Source organism: Carassius carassius, chromosome 4 (genome assembly GCF_963082965.1).
Source record: "Carassius carassius chromosome 4, fCarCar2.1, whole genome shotgun sequence".
Classification (NCBI taxonomy): Eukaryota; Metazoa; Chordata; class Actinopteri; order Cypriniformes; family Cyprinidae; genus Carassius; species Carassius carassius.
In genome coordinates, this window is record NC_081758.1 from 17,232,390 (window position 1) to 17,247,379 (window position 14,990).

The 14,990-nt window shown below is 36.9% G+C and overlaps 2 protein-coding genes across 3 annotated transcripts; one reads left to right on the forward strand and one right to left on the reverse strand.

Moving 5' to 3' along the window:
- Positions 1-392: 392 nt before the first annotated feature.
- LOC132130111 (ankyrin repeat domain-containing protein 12-like) lies at positions 393-6,171 on the reverse strand. 2 transcript variants are annotated; one of them, XM_059541767.1, is made up of 13 exons: positions 5,952-6,171; positions 5,775-5,839; positions 5,443-5,504; positions 5,298-5,338; positions 5,164-5,219; positions 4,812-4,974; positions 4,264-4,382; positions 3,929-4,090; positions 3,568-3,710; positions 3,303-3,441; positions 2,490-2,566; positions 2,222-2,375; positions 393-1,000 (listed from the first exon to the last, which is right to left on the reverse strand). In XM_059541767.1, the coding sequence occupies exons 1-13, from the start codon at positions 6,032-6,034 to the stop codon at positions 774-776; spliced, it is 1,491 nt and encodes a 496-aa protein (XP_059397750.1). In that variant the 5' UTR covers positions 6,035-6,171; the 3' UTR covers positions 393-773. The 2 variants fall into 2 exon arrangements, with proteins under 2 accessions (XP_059397750.1, XP_059397759.1); XM_059541776.1 differs by lacking the exon at positions 5,952-6,171 and having other exon boundaries at positions 5,443-5,490.
- A 988-nt stretch (positions 6,172-7,159) lies between these two features.
- Positions 7,160-14,586, forward strand: LOC132138637 (3-hydroxy-3-methylglutaryl-coenzyme A reductase-like). The gene is made up of 20 exons (XM_059547691.1): positions 7,160-7,386; positions 7,847-8,036; positions 8,183-8,294; positions 8,389-8,476; positions 8,590-8,674; positions 8,769-8,874; positions 8,984-9,090; positions 9,167-9,286; positions 9,384-9,544; positions 9,955-10,196; positions 10,287-10,456; positions 10,755-10,949; positions 11,560-11,718; positions 11,854-12,011; positions 12,090-12,195; positions 12,594-12,764; positions 12,903-13,043; positions 13,154-13,312; positions 13,435-13,589; positions 13,761-14,586. The coding sequence occupies exons 2-20, from the start codon at positions 7,872-7,874 to the stop codon at positions 13,813-13,815; spliced, it is 2,655 nt and encodes an 884-aa protein (XP_059403674.1). The 5' UTR covers positions 7,160-7,386; positions 7,847-7,871; the 3' UTR covers positions 13,816-14,586.
- Positions 14,587-14,990: the final 404 nt, after the last annotated feature.

The following is a 14,990-nucleotide window of genomic DNA, read 5'->3' on the forward strand; positions in this document are numbered from 1 at the left end:
TGTATTTTTAATTAATTTTTTTAATTGGGGCTAGTAGAAGTTAAGAATGGCTGGTAATTTAAACCCAGACAGCAAGCAGTTTTGGCCCAGAACCGGCCCACATCTGGCCCGTGTGAAATCCATGCAGGCCAGATGTGGGCGGGATCTGGGTCGAAACTGCTTGCTGTCTGGGAAAATATAGTAGCCAAAGTAGCTGGTGAATGAAAAAGTTATATTCAGTCCCTGCACATCATGAATGTCAGCACTGAAAACTATGGTCATAGAAAATATGTGAGCTAGTCTCCTTAGCTACTGAGGTGCCATCATTCATCAGTTTCACCTGCCTCCCCTAGAAGTAATAATAGAAGTGTTTTTAGTTTACTACAAGGACAGTCATTTTCAACAGACAACTGTTTAAACCTAATTTCTTTATTCTGGGAACTCCACATTGTGTCGTACAGTAATTTCCTATCAAGGGAAATTAGTAGATCTGCTATTATGCATTTGTATAACACTACTTGCATCACATAACAAAACAAAACAAATATAATTAATGTAAAACAATTTCTAAATTGTGATAGAACATACATCTGTAAAATACCAACATTTTTTATTTTATACCAGACTATACATTTTATAATGTATTTTGTATTAGTATCATCGTATAAGCATGCAGCACAAATGATGTAAAAGAACATTTTAACTTACAGAAAATAACCCAATTTTTAAATGTCAAACGTCAACAAAATGAACTTATCAGATATTTGACAATCTTCTGAAACATCCCTACTGCTCTAGGAGCCAGAGAAATCTTGGGTGGCACATAGAGTCCAATGTTCTGGTGATGATGAATAATCTTCAATATAATCCACTGTACCATCACTGTCTAGGCAGCCCGAGGTGTCTGATCCCTCGCTCTCCTGATCTTGAACCAGTGAGGGACCCTGGCTACACAAGTCCTGCTCTTGGTCCTTCAAGGGAGGCCACAGTAGATTGATGCTAGTTTGAGGTGATGGTTCCACTGAGAAATGAGGACACACAACACCTCAATTCACACTGAGCCTCAAATTAGATGTGCTATCTAATACAAGGCAAAAATGCACTTGTAAATGCAAAACGCAAAAAAATGCACACTTTTAAATTAAAAAGACAATGTGGCTTAGTGCAATTACTGTTAGTAACAGTGTAATATAGTTTGCATGTGCAGTATGCTTCAAAATGAATGGGCAGTTGTTTGTTTTATTTTATTCTATTTTGTCTTATATACATGCACCAAGCACGTAACGGACTAATTCTAGTAGATGAAGCTGTGGCAGCTTAAAGGGATAGTTCATCCAAAAATTAAAGTTAGCCAAAGATTTACTCACCCTCAAGGCATCCTAAACATGTCTGACATTCCTCTTTCAGACGAACACATTCTGAGTTATATTAGACACTGTCCTGTCTGTTTCAGTCTGTATAATTGCAGCGAATGGTGCCCATGTTTCTGAATCACAAAGAAAAATATCCATTCATCGTAAAAATAAGTTTTAGGAAACTATATTTTTCTTAAACTAATGCATTGTTTCGCTTCAGGCCTTTATTAACACCCTGGATTCAGAAAGATGGACCCCATTAACTACAATTATACAGATTGGAACAGACAGGATGTTTAATGTTCAATGTTTAATATAACTCCGAATATGTTTGTATGAAAGAGGATTGTCAGACACGCCTAGGATGTCCTGAGGTTGAGTAAATCTTGGACTATTTTTCCTTTTCGGAGGAACTATCCCTAAGTAAATAGCTTTAGTACAAATTTAAAAACTGGTTTGCTTGCTAAAGTGTCATTTTAAAACATTAAATGCTGAGGTGGATATTGTCACATAAACCAATTTTTTTTTTTTATCAATTATTGTGGATTTAGCACACAATCAAAATAATAATTTATTTTACATTATTGTGAGGTGTTACTGCAAACACAAAATTTGTCAAAATAATTAGCCTTACTACATGAGGATGAATTTTACGCTTGACACCGTCTAAAAACTTTCTTTCATATTAAAGCCTTTAAGATAAAAGAAAGTATATATAAATATATATATATATTTGACCACATCTTTTATCAATACCACATCGTTGGGTAAATGTTATTATCACTGTGACTAGACAAGACTGTCAAGAGGTGCACGTTTACTGATATTAAATACTGCATGAGCCATACTGTATCTAGTTCCCACAACCCTTCAGTAATGTAGAAAACCTTTGAAAGAGGCCTGAAACCTCATGGACGGATCACAGCTTGGTTTTCCTCCGCTTGGACCAGGAATGAGTTCAGCTTCACCAGACTGCAGGCTGCTTTCACGCTCACTTGTATTAGCAGTTCCTGTTGATTTCTGAAGAGGAGCTCTTGTGTCCTCAAAGTGAAATGAAATGAAATGAAACAAAAGTAACTGATCAGTAATCAGATCATGTAATGATGCCAGTCAGTGACAGATGATTTTTTATCCAATGATACATCTTTGACTTACTTTGATGGAGTTCTGGTTGTTTCTTTGGCTCAAACTTGGATTAGCTGCAGAATCAGTGATGCTGGATGGATTTCCAGCTATTTCCAAATACAGCAAAACAAACCAATTTTTACAATTCATATGACGTTTTTTGTATTGTAGGAGACATTATATATATATATATATATATATATATATATGCAACACATAAATATACATGGGTATGCACAAAATTATGTGAACACCCAGTATTATAGGAATAACATAATTCATATAGGCTAAAAAACAAATGATCTTTTATTTATTTTGTTGTCTATATTCTCTAATTTGCATATCAAGAAGAAGAATAGCGGCAAAAAACGGAAAGTCAGTTATTCTGCAAACCTCATTATTCACATAAAAGACCCTATTTCCAGAGCACTTCACAAAGCCTACATCCAAGAAAGAGCTGTAGTTACTAACACTATAATCTAAGACAATACTGCTAAAACTCAAAAAAAGATGTTATGTGTTGTTAAAGATAAAGATGTTATGATCATAAAATATCAGAACCACTGGAGCACCAAGAAGAACTTCATTATCTGTTCTGGCCAGCTCAATCACCTGACGTGAATATTATCAAACCACTCTGAACAGTTTTGGTGAGAAAATTAGAAGATTCCAACATCTTTGAAGCAATTTTCAGATGTTGTGATAGACAACATTCAACTGTAGACTAAGGTTGGAGGCTGTATTAAAAGCAAAGAGTGTTAAAACCTTATTTCCCAGGTGTTGACACTATTTTGTCCAGCCCCCGTGTATTAAACTGTTTTGTGTATGTCGAGAGCTTTAGACCTGGATCACTTTTAGACTTCTGCAAATATTTCTCCACCAGTATGTACATCGATCTGTCTGCAGTCATGTCCATAGGAGTCTTTCCTCTGTCACACTTTGATAATGGATCAGCACCATACTTCATAAGTAGTTCCACAATCTTTAAGCATAAGTATTCAACATAATAACTATCACAGGCTGTGTATTTTATATGCAAATTTTTTAATAATACCAACTAGTGTTAATTTAAGGTACATCTGCGTACCATTGTGTGCAATTTACACACCTTGTAATAATGACAATATATGGCATCGTGTAAAGGTGTAATTCCATTAAGTCCTCTGCAGTTGACTTCAGATCCAGCTTTGAGTAACATTTCTGTCACGTCATACTTGTTTCTCTGCACTGCCTCATGCAGTGGAGTCCAACCTGAAAATGAATAGACCTTCAGGTTGAGAAAAGTTGGTCAATGCTGCCATCAGATGGACATGTGTGCTCATTTCAACCATTGGTCTATAACCTAGGGGCCAAATGAGGTCTGTGGGATGATTTGTATAAAAGAGTGAAATATGCAGTGTCCAACTCCTAATGAAAAACAATAGTGGGAATGAACAATTTTATATTTTATATCCTCCAACATGTCACACCTGCATAATCTGGTATATTAACGGAAGCACCCGCCGTGATCAAGTCTTTGATGTCTTGAATGTCTCCCTTCATCACGGCTAAATGCAGCTTTGTCTCTCCAAAATGATTCCGTCTGTGGATGGACTTGAGTGATAGGACTTTCCCTGACTTGCCACTGAAACCTAACAAACAGAGTTATCTAAGAGTACCTCATGAAGGCACACATAAGCTTTAGTCAAGAAAGTGTTTTTTTCTACCACTGATTCATCATTCTGAACAACAAGAATACATGCTGTAATGTTACCTGTATACACTGCACTGAACTTAATTTGTGTGGTCAGGTTTGAGCACTTGCCTGAACTAATGTAAGGATTAGCGAGTAATGTTGGTTTATCATGTGTAGTCAAAGGTGTATTGAATGCCTTATTGTACTCTTTAGTGTCTAGACTCTCCTCCCTTGTGGAAGGCAGGGACCTGTTCATAAACAGCAAATAAACATTTATATTTCAGTAAATATTTTTTTGTAATCAGCTGAATTAAATGAGTAACATACAGTGGGGTCCAAAAGTCTTAGAGATGATGCTAGGAAAATGTTTCTATTTAGCAGTTTTCTAACCGAATAAACTTTTTAAAATCATAAATTATATGATCAGTTTAACAGTTAGAATGAAAAATTGGGATTAGATAATATTTCGAAATAAGTTCCAAAGAGCATCTTTGAGTCTGATTAGTTATCTTGCAATTAATTTGACATTATAGCATTTCAAAATGTTGAAGCTTCATTTCTTTTCAGGTTTAAATTAGATTTTGAATCTCAAATATTCACAGTATGGTTTGAGACCCTACTGTATGTTTTAGAAATCGATAATCTGAAAGTTACTAATATGTGCACTTCGTATTGACCTGTGTTGAGTATTCAGAAGTTGAGTTCTCTTCATTGTGGATGGATCAACTTTTGTTCCAGCTGTTTTGCCATTTATTCTCACTGAGCGTCTCAAAGTAGGCCCGGACTGCTGGTGAGAAGCATCTAATGAGATGGTGCCATGTATGGGAATGGGTCTCAACACTGGGGGGCAAAAGTTACATACGTATTAGCCATTAGCTAATTGAATCTCCAAAACCGTGAAACACACCAGGTGTGTGTAGCTCACACTGCAAACGTTTTGAAGAGCTATTTATCTAGTTGAAGATATTATGGAATTTGTTTAAAGTTAGAAGGTTAACTTTTCCAGACTAGGTGCATCAACTGGGTTACCTTCTCTGGGTTCCATTTCTGAAGAACTTTCTTCTTCGTTAACGGGAGCTTTAACTCTGGTAAAGACAGAGCAAAGCAAATTATTACTCTGTGAATTTTACAGTGGAATGCATATTTTTTTAAGGTTTACAAACCTTGCAGGATTTGTTGAAGTCACCAAAGTGCTGTGGGTTTGCTTTTTAATAAAAAAAAAATAGAGATGTCAACACATAATATATGTAGAAATGCTGTCGTGTATATTTGATTAGGACCTCTGCACGAAATCTAAGGTAACGTTACCTGTTTTGTTGTGGATGTCTTTCTGCTCTGTCCAGTGTGACACTGCATCTGAGGGAAAATATCTGTCAAACAAAGAGACTAACTTACTTCATCTGCTGCTGGAACTGTACAGTGAATGTTAGTATAATTAGCGGTGCTTACTAAAGACCGATTCTAAAGATTCGAGTCACTTAATTAATCAACGACTAACGTTACAACACCATAGCATCATAGATACAAATTTCGCAAATTCAAGTACCATTACAAAAGTTATCTCAGAAAATGTACAAATCTAGGTAAAAAAAAAAACAAGCTTAGTTTAATTACTATAAGTTAACGTTACATGATCATACCTTCACTCAGCACACGAAGAGAGGCGACAGTGGAGGATGAGAACTGATGTTTTGTCAACGTTAACCTACAATAATACATCAACCAGTAGTTATCATTGCAAACCTGACATCTTCGCTCCACTTAGAATATAACGTGCAGAATATAACGTAGAAACGCATTAATTAACGTCAGTTGACCTGTTGAGGTAAAAGCTGTGGTGGTCTGCTTCACCATCAACACTGTCTTCGGTCGCGAGGGTTTCCTCCTGCTCTAAATCCATATTTGATTGCGTTAATACGACACTAGACACTAAATATAAGCGCGACGTCTCGTTACATTGGGAATATTTAGCAACGTATACTATAATTATGAAGGTATGTTGTATTTTTGGCGGCAAATTAATTGGGTTAGTAGCGCTAATGTGATTGGTCAAATCAAGATATGATAGAGAGGCGTTTTTTATTAATATTATCATTGGTTGTCTTAAAATAATATACATAAAGAGATCAGAGTGCATTAATAACTTAGCAATTCCTTTATTCATAAACGTTTTGTTTACTTTTAAAGATGCACTAATTTTCCTAATTAAAAACAACTTTAAATTATAAAATGAATTATATTTGGGGAAAATGCTTTATTCTCGTGTTATCGAACATTATGGCTGATAAACAGGGCGTCTATAAAAACACCAACTAACGTTACATAGATATTTGCTTTTGTATGAAGATGAGTAAAAATTCAGGCAAACTTTGTTCTGGTTAGTATTTATGTCAGTGGCACGCATTTCTAAAGTCCAGTAGATACACACACACACACACACACACACACACACACACACACACACACACACACACACACACACACACACTTGCTGATCATCTTTATATAACATTAAACCAGTTCAAAGAATACAGAAATCTGAAAAGGTGCTGTATACAAAGTAAACAAGAACAGATATTTGCAGACCAAGGTACTATGTGCTATTACTGGCTTTTTAATTTTATTTTATTATAGATATATTTATTTTATTTATTTTACTATTTTAAGTTATACATTTTGGAATGTTTCATTAAAACAGAAAAAAACAGTATATCAGATTATTGTTTTTGTTAAAAAAAAAAAAGGTTAAACATTAACAATTTTCAACATTAACATTTAAAATTAACATTTATTTTTCCTGTATCTATTACAGTTAAAGTTACAAGGGCCATGGGCCAAGGTTCACACACCTCAAACAAATTCAAATGATGGCCAGATCACGCGTCTAGGTCAGGACACGCCCTCAACACCATTCACAGGAAAGTGGGTGTGGCTTTGTTGCGCATATCGGTGTGGTTCGAGAATTTGATTGGCTCTCCGCTCTACTGACGCAGAGCCATGCCATCGCTTCATAAGCTTTAGAGGACGATGCCGGTTTTGGCGACTGGAGTCCTCAAACATCGGGATGTGGATTTATATCTATGTCTATATTTATTTATTTCGGCCACTCTAATCACGAAAAGCGCCGCTAAATGTTAATTTATAACAGTGAACATATCTATAGGCTTTTATTTAATCAGCCGCTTATGTGGAGGATTTTACAGTGATTTGCTCTTGGTGTACTAATTCTTTAACCCTCATTGACGCTTATTGGTAAGTACACGCATCAGATCTAAATTACAGTCAAAGCTTTTATTTTAGACATGCTTACTCAGTGTTGTACATGATCCAAGTTTCTAATGTCTATTTTTTTTCCCCAGTTCATTTCGGCATAATTAAATTATTTTATATATTTCTATTTTAATATAAATTCCAATGAATTATTATGATCAGTTATTATAATCTGAATGAAAGAACATTCCTATAAACAACTCAAAACAACTTTTATTTAACTAAAATATAAGTTATACCATTGGAGCACTTTAAGTGTTTATATATTTATATATATATATATATATATATATATATCTCTCGTAATTTTTAAACTGCAGGGTTGACAATAAATGACAGAAATGAGGTGACAGAATAACGTTCGTAATTCATAAATCTGCCATTTAATCCAGTTTAACAAGTTTCCTTTCATTTCTCACATTTGCTTTTTTGTTATCTACAGTAACTGACTGTAACACACCTTCAAAATGCTGACGAGACTTTTCCGAATCCACGGCCTCTTTGTGGTCTCCCATCCTTGGGAAGTCATTGTGGCTACTGTAACTCTCACTCTCTGCATGATGTCCATGAATATGTTCACTGGAAATTACCAGATTTGTGGCTGGAACTTTGATTGCCCCAAATTGGAGGAGGTACAGTTAGTCTGTTAGTGTGAAAATAAATCTTGTATTGCTTTCATAAATTTAATGATCATGGTGGCAGTTAAAGTGAAGATTTATCTAATGATATTGTGTCGTTAAATATTCCCATTGTTTTTTCCACTCTGTTTTGTCTTCAGCTAATCTTAAGCAGTGATATCATTATCCTGACAATCACAAGATGCATAGCGATCGTCTATATTTACTTTCAGTTCCAAAATCTTCGACAGTTAGGATCTAAATACATATTGGGTGAGTTGTAGTCTTTAAACCTGTTTAAAAAAAGGAGTTTGTGAGGTCACATGAAATACAAGCGTTAATGTTTATATTGACATTTCTATTTCAGGCATTGCAGGACTTTTCACAATATTCTCCAGTTTTGTGTTCAGCACAGTTGTGATTCACTTCCTGGACAGGGAGCTGACAGGCCTCAAGTATGGACATTTATGTCTTGTATCACTCTCGCTAGAAATCTTTGAAGTGTTGATTTGTGTTTGGAAAAACAATTTGTAAATATATAATGTTCTAATTGTATAATTTTCCCCAGTGAGGCCCTGCCATTTTTTCTGCTGTTGATTGACCTCTCCAAAGCATGTGCTCTGGCCAAGTTTGCATTGAGTTCAAACTCACAGGTACTTCACCTTTACGCTTACATTAAAATATGGTTTAAATAAATATGACTGATCATTAAGTTTTTCGTAAATGTCATTTTTGGCTGTCCTTTAGGATGAGGTGAGAGAGAATATTGCCAAAGGAATGGCAGTTTTAGGACCCACCTTTACTCTTGATGCCCTTGTGGAGTGCTTGGTTATCGGTGTGGGGACAATGTCAGGTAAACTTCACCCTTCCACATTAGACAGAAAATCAACACAGCTGGACAGACTTATTAAACTCGGCAGCAGTGAACTTTATTTTGTCCTTTATATAATGTTTTCCTGCAGGTGTGCGACAGCTAGAGATCATGTGCTGCTTTGGTTGCATGTCTGTCCTGGCTAACTACTTTGTGTTCATGACCTTCTTCCCAGCCTGTGTCTCTCTTGTGCTGGAGGTATGTAAGCATATTTCAGTGCAGTACACATAGAGGAAGACTAGAACATATTCTAACGTGTGTCTATTTTCCATAGTTGTCTAGAGAGAGCAGGGAGGGACGACCCATCTGGCAGCTGAGTCACTTTGCTAGAGTTCTGGAGGAGGAAGAGGACAACAAGCCTAATCCTGTCACACAAAGAGTCAAAATGATTATGGTACGCAGTGAACCAAAAACACTAGTCTTTTGATACTGGGATTTATGATATTGAACGTTTTGTTTCTAATGGTCTGGATCATGTTTACTATTTGCAGTCTCTTGGCCTGGTTATGGTTCACGCTCATAGCCGCTGGATTGCAGATCCTACATCAACTAATGGAACTCTTGATCTCCCTCAAGTTGGAGTGAGTCTGAATGACAATATGCCCAAGAGAATTGAGCCAGACATGCCCCTTTGGCACTTTTACCTATCCAGGTAGGCACACTTCAGAGATTTTATTTCATACAAATATTTTGGCCATCTTAGAATTCAATGTATCAGTAGTTCAAGATACACAGTTCTGTGTTTCAGTTTGACTATAGATACACAGCATTATAATGTACACTACAGTATAAACGTTTGACATAAACAAAATATTTTGAGATTTGCTAAAGATTGCATGTAACGGTGTTTTTAGATCAGTTTAGTTAGTGTTAAATAACAGCAAAGATAATCTAAATGTAAAAATAGGGGAAATGAGCATGCACAATGAATTATCCCAAATCTATAGATACAATGAAAAAAGCAGGCTGATAAGAACTGTGGTACTGATATACTGTGCATTGTTAATAATAGAAACAATAACAAGAATATGATATGATTATTATTTTATTCTGTGCATTTAGGATGATCAGCATGGACATTGAGCAGGTGATTACACTGGGTCTCGCCCTGTTCCTGGCTGTGAAGTACATTTTCTTCGAGCAGGTGGAAATGGAGTCCACCCTGTCCCTGAAAGTCCCCACTCCGAGCTCCATGCTCTCTCAGAAATGGTCTCCGGATCAGTGCTGTAGGAAAGAGGTTCCCGTTTCCAGCAAGCCTGAGAAAACCCCAACTCCCCCTGCAGTTGTTACCAAAGAGGAAAGAGGTATTCTCTTCTTACTTTTACATTTTTGTGTTAATTTTCTGCAAACCCAACACCCTATAGTGGAATCTAACTGTAGTTTATCTCCTTCAGATTTAGTGATTCGGCCCCTGCCTGCCCCGAAAGAGCCTGAGCATAAAAGTACTTTTGTTTTGGGAGAAGATGAAACTCAGGAAGTTGTCGTTGTGTCAGAGTCTGTGATCAGTCTGCCTGCTGAACCCAGACCTGTGGAAGAATGTCTCTCCATTCTGAAAAACCCAGATGTAAGAGCATTGTCAAAAGCGATACTGTTCTCTTTCTTGCATAAAGATTAATTCTGGGTTCACTGTGGGACTGAAACCTGTGGTTATTTTTTACCACAGTGTTGACCCATGTACTCTCTAATGAGATCTTCCTTTTACTCTTTACACTCTTACTCTTAGCCAATTAGTTTATGACATTAGACAAGCTCAGAAGCATGCAGTGAAACTGTTTACTTCCAAGAGTAGATTTCTGTTGCCTAAAATCCAAGTATAATCACAGTGTGTGAGTATTTAAGTGTCAACCCTTCTGACCCCGCAGATGGGTGCTCACTACCTCAGCGATGAAGAGGTGATCGTGTTGGTGAACTCAAAGCACATCCCAGCTTACAAATTGGAGGCCATGATGGAGACCCCTGAGAGGGGGGTGATGATCCGCAGAAAAATGCTCAGCCCCAAATTCCCAGAGCCCACAGCTCTCACCTGTCTGCCTTATAAAGACTACGACTACTCTAAGGTAAGACTTCCGCTCATTACATCAGACATCATTTAATTAATGGTGCTTTATTGATTTGATCAAACTAAGGATGCACATTACATTTTGTTTACGATGAGATCCATAAACTTTTTAATGTTTTTGAAAGAAGCCTCCTATGATCACCAAAGCTACATTTATTTGATCAAAAATGCATTAAAAACACTATTATTGTGAATTATTAGTATTATTGTCATTATCATTAGTATTATTCATTTCAAATGTAATTTATTCCTGTTAATAGCAAGTTGAATTTTAAGCATCATTACGCCAGTCTTCAGTGTCACATGATCCGGCAGAAATCATTCTAATATGCTGATTTGTTGAAAAATAGCATTATAAATGTCTTAATGGAAACTTTTGATCACTGTTTAGTTCTTCCTGACTAAGATTAATTTTATTACCTTTTAAAAACATACTTAATATATATGTATATATGCAGTATACGCCAATGCAAGCAATACCAATAAATAAAAAAATGGCTTAAAAATGGTTTTATAGGTCATAAAAAGGGTCAGCAAAAACTTAGTAACGCTCTAGAACTTAGCAACCTTCAAAGTTCAGCATTCATTTTCACGTGTTTTTATTCCAGGTGATGGGAACATGCTGTGAGAATGTCATCGGTTACATGCCAGTTCCTGTCGGGGTTGCTGGGCCTCTGTTATTGGATGGAAAGCAGTTTCAGGTCCCCATGGCAACAACTGAGGGCTGCCTAGTTGCCAGCACAAATAGAGGCTGCAGAGTTATAGCAGTAAGCTCAATTTCCTTTTTAAGTTCTCAAAGGGGCACTGAAAGCAAACACATTTCACACACATCTGAACTGTTAAAGCTGTGTAAAGTGTAAATCACAGTAATCTAATCTCTGTGGTGAATGGATTTCCCCCAGTTGGCGGGTGGTGCCAGTAGTCGTGTTCTTGCAGATGGTATGACCAGAGGGCCGGTGGTGCGTCTGCCTTCTGCCCGTCAGGCGGCTGAAGTCAAGGCCTGGCTGGAAAGCACTGAGGGCTTCAAGAGCATCAAGGAGGCCTTTGACCAGACCAGCAGGTACAGGATTATTTCAGTGAACTGATTTAGTAATTTTTAAAATTATGATTATGTAACATCGATTTGTGTTGTGTGTAGGTTTGCACGACTGGAGAAGCTTCTGATTGGTCTGGCAAGTCGCAATCTGTACATTCGATTCCAGTCAAAAACTGGAGATGCAATGGGGATGAACATGATCTCAAAAGTATGCAAGTACTGCTTTGTTGTGAAACATGGTCTCCGTGTATAGTAAAGTGATAGTTTACTCAAAATGAATATTCTGTCATCATTTACTCAACCTCATGTTGCACAAAAGAAGATATTTTGAAGAATGTTGGTAACCAACATTAGGCATTGACTTCCATAAATTGTTTTCCATGCAATGGAAGTCAATGGCTACTGTCAACTGTTTGGTTACCAGCATTCTTCAAAATATCTTCTTTTGTGTTAACCAGAAGAAAGAAACTTGAAGGTGTGTAAATGACAGATTTTTATTCTTTTTTTTTTTGTGAACTATCCCTTTAAATTATACTTCCAGGACTCATTTCCTTTGCTTGACTGAGTTTTTAAGACAAGCTCATGTATTTCTTTCTTGGCCACCAGGGCACAGAACAGGCTCTTACCAGGCTGAAGGAGGAATTTCCAGAGCTTCAAATTTTGGCTGTTAGTGGAAACTATTGTACTGACAAAAAACCTGCCGCAATCAACTGGATTGAGGGCAGGGGCAAGTCAGTGGTGTGTGAGACCACCATCCCAGCCAAAGTTGTCAAAGAGGTACAGTTACAACTCATTATATTCTACAAAATGCCCTGCAAAAGCTGAATACTGGCATTTGCAATACCTGTTGACACTGAATAAGGATATAAATTTGTTTTTACAATGTCAGCCTGATGCAAATGTGTTTCTGTGCAGATTTTAAAGACGTCGACTGAGGCTCTGGTAGACGTAAACATCAGCAAGAACTTGATTGGATCTGCTATGGCTGGAAGCATCGGAGGTTATAATGCTCATGCTGCCAACATTGTAGCTGCCATCTATATTGCTTGTGGACAGGTAATAAAAGATGTATTGTTTACAGTATGATTCTGATAAGGATTATGATATGTGATTATATAGTGGTGGTACAGATATTCAACTACAGTAAATGAATTTGTCCTTGATAGGACCCAGCGCAGACAGTGGGCAGCTCTAATTGTATCACTATTATGGAAGCCTCGGGCCCCACTGGGGAGGATCTTTACATCAGCTGTACTATGCCCTCCATTGAGCTGGGCACTGTGGGCGGAGGCACTAACCTTCCTCCCCAGCAGGCCTGTTTACAGGTACTTGATACAGGATTATTAATTTACATATAATGTTTAGGTTTCATTCTGGATGTACTGTTGTTAAACCCACTGTCATAGGCGGTCTCATGCAGTTTCTTCTCTCTCTGTCTTCCTGTCAGATGTTAGGTGTGCTGGGTGCAAGTCAAGAGTGCCCGGGTGAAAATGCCCGACAGCTTGCCAAGGTGGTGTGTGCTACCGTGCTTGCTGGAGAGCTGTCACTCATGGCTGCACTCACTGCTGGTCACCTGGTCAAAAGTCACATGACTCACAACAGGTATTATATATTAATACAACATTCTAATGATACGATAATTAGAATCTAAGAAAATAATCTTACAAATTAAAATATAGTATGAAATTATAGACTGGCAATGTTTTGTAAGAAACTATCATGTGCAAATACCTGTATAATTGCTTTTTTTAATATATATATATTTGGCTATAGATCAAAAGTGAATTTGCAAGAAGCTCCGGGAACATGTACGAAGCAGGCATCTTGAGACTTCACCTTATGAAGATGCAGAAGGACCATAAAGAAAGAGGATCTCGCGTTTAAGACAGTGATTAATCATTTAGATTATTTTAAAGGCAAGAAAAGGAATACAGTTCATGGATCCCCTGATCTGTTAAACAAGAGTCAAATGGTCGAAATTAAAGACTGGAATCAAGACCAGAAGTGGTTAGAAACCAAGTGTTTCTTAATCATATCTGAGCAGAAATCGCCGTTTACGGATCTGCTTTGTTAAGCTTAACTTGCTATGGAGAGCAAATCTGATCTTATATCCACAGCAGCCAGTATATTGAGATACAGAATGCCACATAATTAAACTTATTCCCTAAAGTCAATGCAACTCAAGTCACATAACAGGACCGACTGGATGGGATAAAGCGGAGTAATTTTTTTAAAACTTCATTATTTGTTGGTGATAGCAACAGGGAGCTTATCGTCTGTTTGCCAACTTTTTGCCAAACTGGAATCCTGGAAGGAGAAAGTTTAATCTTCATTGCACTAACAAAGGAAATGGCCTAGGACAGTACCGATAAAGGAGTTTAAAGTAATATGATTCACTAGTTGGTACACATGTAGAATAAAAATTACCTACCAAATTGCCAAATGCAGCCGTCAGCAATGCTCATGATGCTTTCTGTGTCAGAATGTACACGGTTTGTTTTTTTACTCTGTGATGCAGGAATGAATTGAATGAGTTATGTTAAAGGGCTGTGCTATGGCATGACGGCACGAATATTTCAAAAGGTGCTACAATCCACAATGTTTCAGTTCTTTGTTCATTTAGCAATTTCTTTGTGTTTGAACACCTCTAAAATAGGCTTATGTAACAATTCACAACACATTGCATGTTTCCGAAGGCATGAAATGGCTTTTATATAACTGCTTCTGGTTTTCATGTCATGGAAAATCATGGCTGTTTAGACGTGTTTCATGCTGAAGACATTGAAAGAAAGCTTGCTATTTTTCCACACAAAAGCACAATTCAGATGATTCAATAAATAATAAACTGCAAAGCTTTGTATATTTTTATAATAAAAGAAAATACAGAATTCATCGACCTGTGCTTTATCATATTCTGCTTCTTACTTGGGCAACTTTGAATAATAAAAATAAAGACGATACAAAACTAAGAAAATATCAGAAAACTACACTCCAATATCTAAC